The sequence below is a fragment of the Phaethon aethereus genome (assembly GCF_964289735.1).
Source record: "Phaethon aethereus genome assembly, chromosome: 7".
NCBI classification, from domain to species: domain Eukaryota; kingdom Metazoa; phylum Chordata; class Aves; order Phaethontiformes; family Phaethontidae; genus Phaethon; species Phaethon aethereus.
Window position 1 is genome coordinate 38,573,291 of NC_138583.1, and position 13,228 is coordinate 38,586,518.

General features: G+C 40.1%; 1 protein-coding gene across 10 annotated transcripts in view; it reads left to right on the forward strand.

Moving 5' to 3' along the window:
- Positions 1–13,228, forward strand: part of DOCK1 (dedicator of cytokinesis 1) — a gene marked incomplete at its 3' end in the record, with an annotated part of 322,821 nt that overhangs the window by 92,139 nt on the left and 217,454 nt on the right. For all 10 annotated transcript variants that reach the window (XM_082001997.1, XM_082002000.1, XM_082002001.1 and 7 more), the window contains 2 exons: positions 5,961–6,088; positions 8,490–8,585. In XM_082001997.1, coding sequence (XP_081858123.1) covers positions 5,961–6,088; positions 8,490–8,585 — 224 coding nt within the window. The remainder of the gene's footprint in view (positions 1–5,960; positions 6,089–8,489; positions 8,586–13,228) is intronic.

The following is a 13,228-nucleotide window of genomic DNA, read 5'->3' on the forward strand; positions in this document are numbered from 1 at the left end:
ATGTTTTCAATTTTAAATGTGTAAGTGCTTATGGTTGGTAGTTACATGAAGTGTCTTATCCATAGAAACGTCAACATTTTGGTTTTATGTAAATGGTGATTTATCTGATTTGCTTTGTCCTGTGGAGTTGTTTGTATTCGCTGTTGCTTTTTGCTGCAAATGACTTCCAGCTAATTGCTAAGTGAGCTGTGTAGCTGCTGTATTCTTAAGTAGTTAGGAAATCTAATGATTTCTCCATTAGGAAATTGTTACTGTCTTAAATATTAGTAGATGGTATATAGCATTTATAAGAGTTCTTATTGTTTAATTATGACTAAAAATTACTATCTTTGTCTTCATGCTGTGTAGCGGAATTGAGGTTAGTAAGCATAGGTTTTATTTTTTTCACCACATTAACTAAATGAACCATAAAATCAAAAAATGCATTTGTCAGTGTCCCTCCAAATGAAATGTTTTTAAATTGACAAAAATTTATTGCGTGTATTTAGCTTCAGCATAGTTCTGTGTCAGTGTTTCATTTGAAGTCTTTGCTTGGATGCTCGTAAGTTGATAATGCCTCCTGAGCATCCTTTTATGAAGATTAATATTTTATTCTCACTGCACATTCCTGTGGCATTAATCATTGTGGGCTGGACTTGTGCAGTAGAGAACAGATGTCGAATTACTGTTGTTTGTAATCATTGTGCATCATACTCATGAGCTATCTTCAGAGCTGGCTTTTGAGCAGGACACTAATGTTATAGACTATAGATTTATCAAGGTTGTCCATTAATCAGGGCTGGGAGGTGTTTGTGACAGGCAGGCTGATGAAGGTTAACCTTTCCTCTTCTGTACTTCTAAGTAATCAAGATACAGTTGATCAACCCAGTGTTTTTCAAATAGTTCATAGCAAAGGATGCACTTAAAATCTTATCTCCTCATAGAGCGTATTACCATAATTCTAGATTTAAAAAAAAAAAAAAAATCTATATTTGTGCATGTTGGTGAATTCCATCTTGGGATTTTGTTGCCTTCTAGCTCTTGTATTTTAATAGGGGTATCTGGAGAACCTTAAGATGACAGAATTGTTTCAACAGCTGCTTCTGCTTCAGTTCAAAGTGAAGCTGGGATCTGTTGTGTGGTTAGAAACCAATGGGACGGAGATAAGGGTCTGCTGGAAGCGACTTTGCAGCGAAGGAGCTGGGATGCTGGGGGCAGCACACGGTGCGCCCTTGCATCAGCAGAGGCCAGCTGCACGCGGCGCCGGCTTCGCAAGAGCTTAGGCAGAAGGGCTAGTTTTTCTCATATCTTTTTTCTGATACCCTGCAAGAGAAAGGAAAAGTATGTAAAAATCATCCAGTATGTAAATATGATTTTATTACCTGCCAGATGCTGAGTATCATGAAGTACTCTTGATTTGAGGCATAGCTTTCATCTTTCCCATTGGCAATATTTATTCCTTTTTGCTTACTTCAAAGTAAGCTCTGTATCGGTATTTCTTCCTTAGTATAAGAGTTCCATTGGTAATTTGAGAACCAAGTAATCTTTAGAATGATTTTGCAGTGTTGGTGGTTGCATGGTTCTCTGGGATGTCTGGTTTTGGGCTTTTTGTTGGTGGTTTATGGGCTGCTTTGTTTGTTTGTTGTTAAAAATCTGGGAAAGATTTGGATCTTTTTTATCAGGTACCCAGCACACCTTGATGCGTTGTTGTATCCTCCCATGTTCTAAAACCTGCGACAGCTACAAACCAAACAACAGATGTTCACAAGTTGTTGTTGAGGAAGGCGGAGAGGCTGTGAGGTGGCAACTGAGGAGCCTTGTCAAGTCTACCCAGGGGAACTTAGTCTTTAGTATAGGTTGTGTAATTCCAAATGAAGTAGTATGACAAATCAATTAGTTTTTCCTTTCTCAGAAATTCAACTTGAATACCTTCCCTATTGATTGGAGCATACTCTAGACAATCTAACTCAAAGGTGACATAGCTGCAATTTTGACCTTCTGCACGCTTGCAGCTATTAAATTGATCTTTGACCGTTCTCTACTAGTGGGGCTTAACGGGGACATGAAACACTTTCAAATCTCTAATTAGGGGCCTTTGTAAGTTATTAAAGATTTATTCACCTTGCAGGCTTTACAAAGGCACGTTTGCATGTCTTTGCTGGAGAGCTTAGCAACTGGGTGTCAGGGTTCTTTCTCTCCCCTGCATTTGGTGCAAGGAGTGTGCTACATTGCGGGGTCTAATGTCTGTTTCTTGAGACAAAAACTGCAACAAACGCACCATGATTTTTCTTATTTTTGAGCTATAAAGCTGGAGGTTAAATGACCAAGAAGCAATTAAATAGAAAAACTCTGCATTGAAGAAACTAACTCTTCAAAGTACTGTCTTTGAGTGAGAGCCCAGTTGTGCATTCATAGTGAACATGCACTTACGGAGTCACTTGAGACTGAATAATATTTCTCTTGAACTACTAGAAGTTGGGTGTGCTTATACACTGTTATTTCTCATCCTTCCATGTGTGAGCTTGCAAGGCAGAAAGAGGATGTTGCTGTTTCAGTTACTGTCTCGCATCTTGTTGAGATGGAGTGCTCTCTATTCTGCATTATAGCATGGTTTTTCTTCATTATGTTTTACATCAATGACACTTATTTTTCCCTGTTGCGCAGTTTGTGAGAGCAGGATTCCACCCTTTGTGCAAGGTATCTTGCTGCAGGGATGAGTTGTGGGGTGCTGCTTCTGTAACTCTTTTGTGCTCTGTTGGAGACAGAAGGCTGTGGTCACTGATGACCTGGGAGTTGTGAAACAGCTGCAGAGAACAGTTCAAATCATTGCAGTTGGACCTTGTGGCACTGGCTGAAGGCTTCTGTCAGACTTTGTGCAGAGCCTGCTTCTCTATGAAGTCCATCTTTGCTTCATCCATCTGTTTCCTTCTCTTTTTTAGTGACAAAAGCAAGTCCTCTTGAGCCCATACTTTATCATGGAGACTTATCAAATGAGAGCATTTTTCACCATGACACTGAGTTTTTATTGCCTGTATCAATTTTTCACTGCAAGCCAAAACACAACACCATAAGCATGTATTGATTTCTTCATCCTTGGTACCCCTTTGCCTCCCAGCTGTCAGTTTTTCTGGTACCTGCAGCACATATTTTAGCAGTGATGATTCTGCCTTGTCCATTTTGAAGTTGGCACCTGTGTGGGGCCCACGCAGTGCAGTTGGGTACTCTGTTAGAATAGAGTACCTATACACATATACATACCTTCTACAGCACTGTCATATAGGTGCCTGGGTGCAGCATCTCCTAAATATCGACTGCAATCATCAGGAACAGTCGAGGGTGGAAGTGCACATTCTGTCTCTGGACGTCTCTTCAGCAAAAGATGAAGCCAGTAAAGGTACTTAATTGTGGTGAATCAAAGCCACGGTCACCATCTTTTGGTGATCCAGATCTTTGTCATCCTTGAGCTACTGGTATTTGTTGTAGCTCTCAGCACCAATTAGATTGTATTTTAACTCCTGCCTATCCTGACTGCTTCTGGATGCCAGTTAATGTCCACTGCAAAAGGGCAGAGACCAATGTGTGTCGATAAAGGGAATGTTTGGTTGCAGAAGGGGCTTCTGCTGTTGAGTAGCACTGTACTGCTACCAAGAGGAGGCTTCCTAGTCTTGAAAGTGTTACTTTGAGATATTGATCTCTTGGCTTCTCAGGAGAGTGTTAGGTATAACCCTAAATAAGTGCTTTCACAGTGCAATATGGGGTCATCTGCTCTTAATTGAGATTAATCCCCAGTTTTCATTTTTTGGTCTTGTGCTTCCTGCTGTGGTCTGTATGCTACTTGCACTCTTGATGCAGGGTGGTGATGCTTACTGGTCCAGAACTCTTTAAAATCATCTTAAAGAAAGACTTAATTGAGTGCTCATGAGCATTTCTCATCTTCCAGGGTTCCAGGGACTTCAGCTTTTGTGTGAAAATAATCTCTGAGCAATGATAGAGTCATTAAGGACTGCCATGAAGCCTCTTGTGAGTCATCCATATGCCTTCAAGTCCAAGCAATTTGGGTAATATCGCTAAAAAAAGTCAGTGTGTTACACATCTTTTGTGTAGCTGTCAAGAGCTCCATCCATATTTCTACGCACTCTGTAACTGGAGATCTCGCGGGCCAACAGCCAGTGTAGCATTTGACAAAGTGAATTCTTCAGTCGTGTTTTTAGAGATCATCTGCCAGGTGATTTTTATAGTACAAGGGCAACTTCTTGGAGTGACCTACATTGTGATAGTGTATGTCCATGTGTCAGGATAATAAAGATTTCTTAACAGGAACTATTGTTTTTCAAGATACTTGGTTCATGTGCATACATAGCTGTGCTGCTTTCTGTCTCATGCATATGACTTCTCTGAGAAAACACTGCCTGCCAGTTTGGTAATCCAGCCGTTTTAGCATAGAGATGTAGTAGTACTTCGTTTGGGAAAATCAGAGCTCACACCTTTTTCCATATGCACATGAGATAGTTGGGCAGATTGGGAGGGAAAGGGACTTGGGACCTGGTGTCTAGTAGGGTAAAATAGCTGGGAAAGTCTCATGTTTTTCTTCGGTTCCTGTTCTACAGTATTATTTAGAGAAGGTGGATAGATACTAAAATGCTCTTGATTCTTCTTTGTCCTGCTCTCCTTTCCCTCACCCCCAAAATAGGTTTTAGTACTACGCTGATGGTAGATACACTGTGTAATTTAATCATCATTATTTCTCTTGAGCCAGTCAGGCTCTGATGAACAAGAATAACCAGTTCCCCTCCTTTGGGCATGGATTTATATGGGCGCTGGGAATGGAGGATGCCAAAGGGTTTTCACTTCATTCTTTCCTGCTTTTGAGGATAAAGTGTGCATGGTTCTAGCCTCATGCCGTGGTTGGCTGCAGCTGATGGCACTGTACAGAAGGCAGGTATTTCTGGCTGTGCCATCTCTCCTAAAGGATAAAGAGCATGGTCTAGGGTTAGGAGTGAACCCTAGGTCCCTGCACTCCCTCTGTGCAAGGCAATTAGCAGGTTGTACAATCATTAGATTAATTAGATCAGTGTCCCAGTGTTACCTGGTTTACAAGTAGGTTTACGAGTATTGATCCTTGCCTTATTTCCCTTACATTCTTGGCTTAAAGCTAAATGTTGAGCTCAATTATTTAGCTATATGCCAGTTTTCCTTATCTTCTCCATATTTCCACTTTCTCAAGCACTTGCCTTGTATAGGACTTGCAGAAACTACATCTGAATACCAGCGTAAAGTATTTCAGCGGCATTTTTGGAGCAGAACACTGTCTTGTCAAGTCAGATGACTGACTTTCTCGTCATCTGAAGAGACAGACTCTGACAGACCTTTGTGTGTCATCTTGGTATGCCATCCATAATGATCCCTCACCTAAGGGTAGGGAAGGAACTGTCACAAAATACTACTGAAGAAGGCACAGAGGTCGGGACTAAGACTATAAAAGATGATGTCGCACAGCTGACTGTTCATCTGAAGAGCATTATACATCTCAGTGAATCATGTTTGTACACATAGGCTATGCTGCACTGGTGACCAATGCCGGTAGGGTAAATGAAGTTTAATACACCTTGCCAACAGTCAAGCGCGTGTGAAGCCATGCTTGTATGTAATGCTTTGTGTAGTGCTGTGCGATGGCACCGGGTAGGTCCGGTTAATGTTTTTAAGCACGGGCAGTTAACATCACTGAGGCTGCTCAAGTGCTTTGCCTGGGGTGGGCAGGTAGGGCTTGTCCAAGTGTTCCTAACCTAATGACTTCATTTTGATTTGCTTATAACTTTTTCAGGTTTTTATGTTTTTGGTTGAAAAGCAGGTGACTGGAAATGTGGAAATTATAATCTTTTTCCTAATTTTTTTGTGTAATGTAAGCACTGAAGTAGATTGGCTATTTAGGTAGTGCTCTGAAGTTATTCAAAGCTGTGTATGTAACTCTGTTTTGTGTGCAGACTGCAGGGAAATCTTGCTGCCTACAATGACAGATCAGCTGAAGTATCACTTGGAAAGACAAGAAGATTTGGAGGCTTGTTGCCAGTTGCTGAGTAACATCCTGGAAGTGCTTTACAAGAAAGATGTGGTTAGTATCTTACGGTTCTGTGATGATTAGCACTTAAAAGAAATGGATCTTAGTAGAATTAATTAAGCAGGTAACTCCTGAGGGCTTAGATTTTCTTCCTGCTGCTTTTTTTCCCCTCACCAGTCTCTTTTAAGTCATCTTTTTAGGCATCCAGTGACAAGGATGTGTTGTGCGACATCTCAGAACGTTTTTTACCGTTTCTGAGGCACCTCCAATACAGCACTGTTACCCAATAACACTTCTTCAGGCATTGGCTAGATAGTGAGTAGAATACGTATTATTAGAAGTGCAGCCTGTCTTTTATAAGCCTCTGCCAGGTGGAAAATGTTAGGTTTTTTTCCATGATGAGTATTTTGGGAAGTGCATGTTTGAGTTGTATTGATACTGGCCTGCTAGGCCAGCCTGAAGGGGCGGGGGTGCATGTATACAGATACATGTATGAACGTATCCTTTGCTGACACAGCAAACTTGTTCAGCTTTTTGAAGTGCCGTTTAAAGTTACGTAGCAGAATTCTCCACTTCTGTAAGAGATAACCTGAATTGGAAAGCGGCTGCTTCTGCATGAATATTATAACTAGCATAAGTTGTCTTATTCATAATGTAAATGTATGAGGTGGTTGTGGATGAGAACCTGTGCGCTGCCCTGGGCTGGTATGCAGATGTGTAGGTTCCATAATAGTCCCCTTTTTTCTTCTCTTGACTTCACACAAATATGCAAATATTGGTGCTTTACTGGAGAGCTGCAATGATTTGATGCCCTCTTAAAGAAGTTTGGGCTGATGAGGCTGCTGCCTGAACCTGCGGTCTTGTGTAGAATCATACACTAATTTAGTTGGAAGGGACCTCAGATACTCGCGTAGTATCTAGCGTTTTACTTGACTCTTTTTTTGGGATCATTCCGATTGTTTCTTTTTTGAAGTAGTTCCGTGTGACTGCTTCAGAGAGTGGGTTATTTTAGAAAAAGGAATTTGTTTTTGACAGCCTGGCTGCTTCCTGTCACTCTTTGTTGGCTGCATTTCTCTCCCCGGCAGCAGCTTACGTGCAGCTCCCCGGTCTCCCGGGCTGAGCCCCGCTGGAGCAGGGCTGGCAGGAGCGGAGCCGAGCGCTGCCCCGCGCCGCTGTTGCTCAGCGGCCGGCTGCGAGGGGGCTGCAGAAAATAGGTACCCGTTTGCCGGTGGTACAGGGAGATGGAGAAGGGGACAGGGAAAGGAAGGAAACATGGAGTGAGGACGGTTATAAAGTAAACTTTAAAATGGGCAGGAGCAGTGCTGGGAATGCAGAGAGGAGGAAAGTCTTAGAAAAAACTCATAGAGAAAACAGGGAGAGCTGAAGGGTGAGAGGAGCAGGGTACTGAGATAGATGCATGCTTCCCTGCAGATGCTCTTTGTTCCAGAATTGTAAGGTTTATCCCAAAGACAGCTCTGTTGGCAGCAGGAAGAGAAGTATGTTGGAGCAGTAGCTGTGTATGTACTGAGATGGATCACTCTTCAAATATGCAGTTGCATTTTTCATACATGCAGGTGTGCCTTTGGTAATTCAGCATAATCCAGTGATAAGATGTGGGTAATGTTCTACAAACCCAGGGGCAAGAAAGAAAACGGTTCATCACAATGTTTCTTTGATGGCCGGGAAGCAACACAAAGATGCTGCTTTATTTAGATAATTATCTGGGGAAATGCTTGCAAATGTTGGCTGTGGAATTGCTTCCCCTTTCCATCTCACAGACCCCTTCTGAAGTCTTCTCCTTCAGACTCATGAAAAGTAAGAAGCCTGTTTATGAGGTAAAAGATGGGAGCAAAGCTCATCTGTTTCTCCTTGTCATGTGGCTTTTGGCTTCAGTTCCTGTAGCCGTCATTCTGCGTGAGGTTTCAGAACTTGTTCATAAAAGCTGGTTGCACTAAATGTTTCTTTCTCGACTCTTTCAAAAATAGTGGCAGACTACTTCTATTACAGAAATATTAATTTGAAACAATTGATGGAAATTTAAGTTCCTTAACCAATATTTTGCTTTGCTTTTTTGTTTCTTTTAATTGATCTGCTGCAGAATAGCCCCCCAGGCTTGGTAATGCCTGCGGGCTTCTTGATGTCAGAAAAATTATTTAGGAAAATAAAATGACTGGGTAACTAAATGTCATAGGCTTTGCTGTATTTCCAGGGACTTGCTTTTCATTTAAATAGTTGTAGCGGTACATGTTAATTTATCAGTAACATGTATTAATAAAATAGACTTTGCATGGTGTTTGTTGAAACGGAAGACTAATTTTCTGCTTTTGATCAACAGCAGTGAGTGATGTTTTATTTAACCTTCTCAAGACAGGCAGGTTTAAAGGCAAGCATAAATAGTTCAGTTGTATTGGTGTCTGTTGTATCTGGTTACCACTAATTTATTCTTTTTCCTTAGGGGCCAACACAACGACATGTCCAGATAATCATGGAAAAGCTATTGAGGACAGTAAACAGAACAGTCATTTCCATGGGACGTGATTCGGAGCTCATTGTAAGTGTCTCTTGATGTAAACTTAAATACCTCTGTCATGTCTTTTTGAACCTGACTGTAATAGGATTTAAATCCCAGGTGACCCAAAGCAATCAAAACTTTCTGTAACTGTCTTTGTGTTCAGTAAGCTGTAAAACATTGGCTTGTAATTTTTCTGTGCTTTACACAGGGGGAGAAAAAATATTTTAAAAATATCGGTGGCCAGGTCATTGGCCAGATTTTAGATGTCTCTGTTCACAAACAATACGTTATTTTGGTTGTTAGCCAGCTGAAAAGTGTGGAAATGAGAGACTTGGATGTTTGTTACTACATTAGCAATAATTTCACTCTACAAGCATTTACTTGCCTTTTCTGAGTGCTACTGAGACAACCAAGATAATGGCAGTATTCAAATGATTGAAGAATAGAGCCTCAAATTATTATTTTTAAAATCTAGAGGAAGGACTGATGCAGTAGCTACAAGTTCTCACGTTCCACTTTGGTGGCAGAGCACCATGATTTTAAAGCCTGACATTTGAATTTTTCAGCTGTATCATTAATATTGGTCTAAATAATGAAAAAGTAGTGAGGCCTATTGACATCTAAAGTGGGGATAGATCTTAGTGTACTTTTGGGAGTCTCACCATCTGTTTGCCTTTACCTTATATTACATATATTACCTTCCATAGGTGTGTGCATCTGGCAACTAATAGATAGGAAACTGGTCAGAGTCAGACAGATGAGAAATCTGGTCCAGTAGCTGTCCTGTTCTACATCAATTTGGTTAAGTTTAGTTCTATATACTGTTTTCTCTCTTAGCTTGGTACATCTTAAGAGGGTTTCTTTGTCAGTCATATATATCCGAGTCCATTAGCACTTCCTTTTTTGATCTCCCCATTCTTTTCTGATTTTATTTCTTTGTGTAATTGCAGACAGTGATATTTGACTTTTTGTGAGAAGGCTGTCTGTTCTCAGCACATCTTACCTACTGTTGTCCCATTTACTTGGCATACGGTGGTGCTTGTGTTGGCAAACATATGGCAATTTTAGTTTTGGCTTTAGTGCGTCATCCATTCACTTCTTTTTTTCTGTCTTCTACTTTTACCACTTGGATTTGGAACAAGAGTTGTTGTTGCAATAAAGTGATAATGGATCACCAGATCCATTGGTGGAGCAAGAAATGGCTACAAACAGAGATCGCTCTTACAGAATATTGTAGTGCTGGGATGCAGTAACAGTGAAAGGCAGTGAAAAATTTTATATGTTGTTAGTACTTTGTGTTACCGCAGGAATTATTAATAATATGCAGAATAGATAACTTGATGTCTTTCTGTGTAAGGGCGCAAAACTTTACTACTTCCCCCGGCTCTGCAGAGGGTGAGAGGGTGTAGGGTGTACTCTTGTAAGACATACGTACAGGAAATGTCTTCAGTTACAGTGTGAATGTGAATTAATTATTGTTTTGTTGAACATGATTTAGATGATATTTTAAAGTGCTAATTATTCTTTTGACATTTATCAAATTATATTTGAAAACTTCTCCTGCATATATTTTAACTATGTACAGTTCTATTAAAAATACCTGTAGTGCACATGAATACAGCTTGAAATCACTCTATAATTATAGTAATGAGTGTTAATAGACTGGGTATCTTCAAGGACTACTTACTCATATCTTAAAATTCACTCTGTTGCTGAAAGGATGCCCCTATGATCAACCAGTAACAATTCATTTTTGTGGCATCAGCAAAGTAGGAAGAGTAAAACACAAGCAATAATTAGCAAGCATAACCTGACCCCTCTGGATCATGACCAGGTTGAAATTATACATTAACTTCTCTTTCGTCAATGCTAGTGTAGTTTTACCTGGAACTGATATTAGACAATTAACCACACTGGATGAGTAGGAGGAAGGAATTTTAAAAATAAAGGATCTTACAGTTCAAGTAACAATAACTTGTTCAAAAGAAGCAAAATACAGGACATAGCAATTTGTTTCTCATGTAAGAAATATAGCTATATTGGTGTACCAAAACTAGCATGTTTTCACCTTGGAGAAATGCTCAGCTGCGTCATCTTTCATCTTCATCCAAAACCTAATGTTTTATAATACATTTTAAATATAAAAAAGACCTTGGATCAAAAATACTGAAAAATTGCCACTTACTCCTGCAGATGTGAAGTATCCATGTAGTTTTATGTATCCATAAAGGTTTATCACCTGTTAGCTTTGTTCCGGAAGCATTGCTCTGAGCATCCTGCATTGAATAGCTCGAACAAATGGAAGACTCAGTCCTTCTCGGCCGAGACAAGGCTTCTTTTCTGTTAGGTAGCGATACAGGAACATCAATTCATAGTCCCCTTGCAGTGTCAATCAAGTTTGTTTAATTTCACATTCTTTATAAACTTCTGTTCTAGTCACCGGGGAACTACTGTGACATTTGGGACGCACGATCTTTGGGATCTATATGGGTGAAGAAAGACAATTGTTTTGTAGAAACTGTTTCAATTTATATTTGAATAATATTCTTTGTATACCCTTCTGAGTTTGAGGCTTGCGTGACTAACATGCCTGTTGTTTTTGACTGTGTGATAGATCAGTGAGAGCTGGTGTTTCTGAGAGGCCAGAGTTTTATGTGATCAGCAGAGGATTGTAAAGAATTTAAGCGGTCCAGTGGAAATGCAGTTGTCTTGGAACAGGTGGCAGAAGTGGAATGCTTAAATATAATGTGATTTTACATTAGTGAACAAAAATCTTCAGTAGAAGATGAGATTGTTAGATGTGCTGAGGTAATGGGAACATATGACACTGAATTTACTGTTTGAGGAGGATATGCAATTAGAGGCTATTAAGGGTATCGTAAATAATTCAACTGACTTTCTCTGCGTTATAGCCTATAGATAGAGTTCTGTGTGTCTGATACCAAATGACTGTTACCAGAACAGTTTCCCTTGGAAAAACGTTGATGAAAGATGGATGAGTTGTTGTACCCACCTGAGCCAAACCCTGACCTTCAGTATAAGGCAAGGGACCAGCCGGCAGCGATGGCAGGACCTGCACAGTAATCTCTCTCCTGTATTTGTCTCACTGGGTTACAAACCTTAATCCAGGGAGTAAGAAAGGATTTTGGTACCTCTTCCCTGATGCCTACCATATCTCAGTCTGAATATGGGAGGGGTTGGGTATGACCGTTTAAAGGTTTTGGCCTTCAGTATTCTTCAAGGCTGTATCTCGTGCCTCTAGCAAAGTTTGTGTGTCTCATACCTGGGCTTGCTGCTTAACCATGTTTAATTACAGGAGGTGCCTTGTCTACAGCGTTCAGCAGACTGGAAAGATTCTCCAATAGTCTCTTTAGACTTTTCACATTTTTTTTTATTTTTGCTTCCTTAAATGTGTGTGAGTTTCTAGACAAAAATCATAAGCTATTTTTGTCATATACCTTCACAAGAGAATTCTCTTGAAATAAGATAGACCAGTTGTAAGAAGAAAAACTAGACAATAAATAAAACAGAGTGTAAGTGGTACATTAAAATCTGATTTGACCATGATTTTGATAGAAGTTGGTAGAAAGATGAATTCAACTTAACACTTGTGGTACTGCACACTCTCTTCTAGCCTTTAGAACTTGTGGGGAAAAAAAAAACCCCAAACCCTCAGTTTCACCAGTGTCTGTATTAACTAAGACTAAGCACAGTCTGGCCACTTAAACAGGTCGTTTCAATGAAAGCAGTGAATTTATATTCTTGGAAATTAGCATTAGTTTCCAGCCTGCCATATCAAATGAGTTTTTAACATGCAACAAAAGAAAAAATCTTGTCACCATTTTAATACTTACGATTTTTGGCTCCTTTTTCCTCTGAAAGTCTCACTGGTGATTTTTACTTGATCTCTTTGCGGAGTAGAGGGTTCTGTGTGTGTTATTGTAGTGAAGGTAAGAACTAGATGCAGCTTGTGGGTACTGAGTTGTCTGATGCAAGGTTGGGGTTCATTGCTGCTCACAGAAATTGTCTCCTTTGGTCTGCTTTTGCACATGCCTAGAGCTAGACCTACTTATGGTGCAGTAAGAAGTCACCTATAATAAGATCACAAAATCTTTAATACTGAAGAGCGTGTTGAAAGTAAATTGAGCATGCTTCGTTGGATCTTTTTTGAAGGATAATTTTGAACAACCTCTTTCCTTGCCTAGTAACTTTTGAAGAACGTTGCGTTGTATGGAAGTCAGCGTATCGGCCTCCTTCGGTAAATGAGATTTGACTGGCCATGATGGTAGCTCCAAAATGAATCACGACTACTCCCTACTTCTTGTGGTCGGCAGCTTGGTATGTTTTTCATTTGCAAAGCCAAGAAAAACAAGCTAGTTGCTGAACTCTTTAATTTCAGACATACAGATGGGATTTTTGGATCCCAATGTGTACAATTTTTGGAAGATACTTCAGTTGGCAGATTTGTGCAACTGTATGATCATTGTCTCTGAAATAGACAATCATGGTTCCTTTATATGGTGGAACAAAGCAAATTCCATTTTGATATGGGGAGAAAAAAATTTCTAACTCATAGATGTAAGAGTGAAGAGTGTAGGAAGTAGCTCTACTCCCAAGAGACTCTGTCCTTAAGAACAGTGTCTCTGAAAAACACGTAGTGGTCTATGGTGAACACTCGCTGT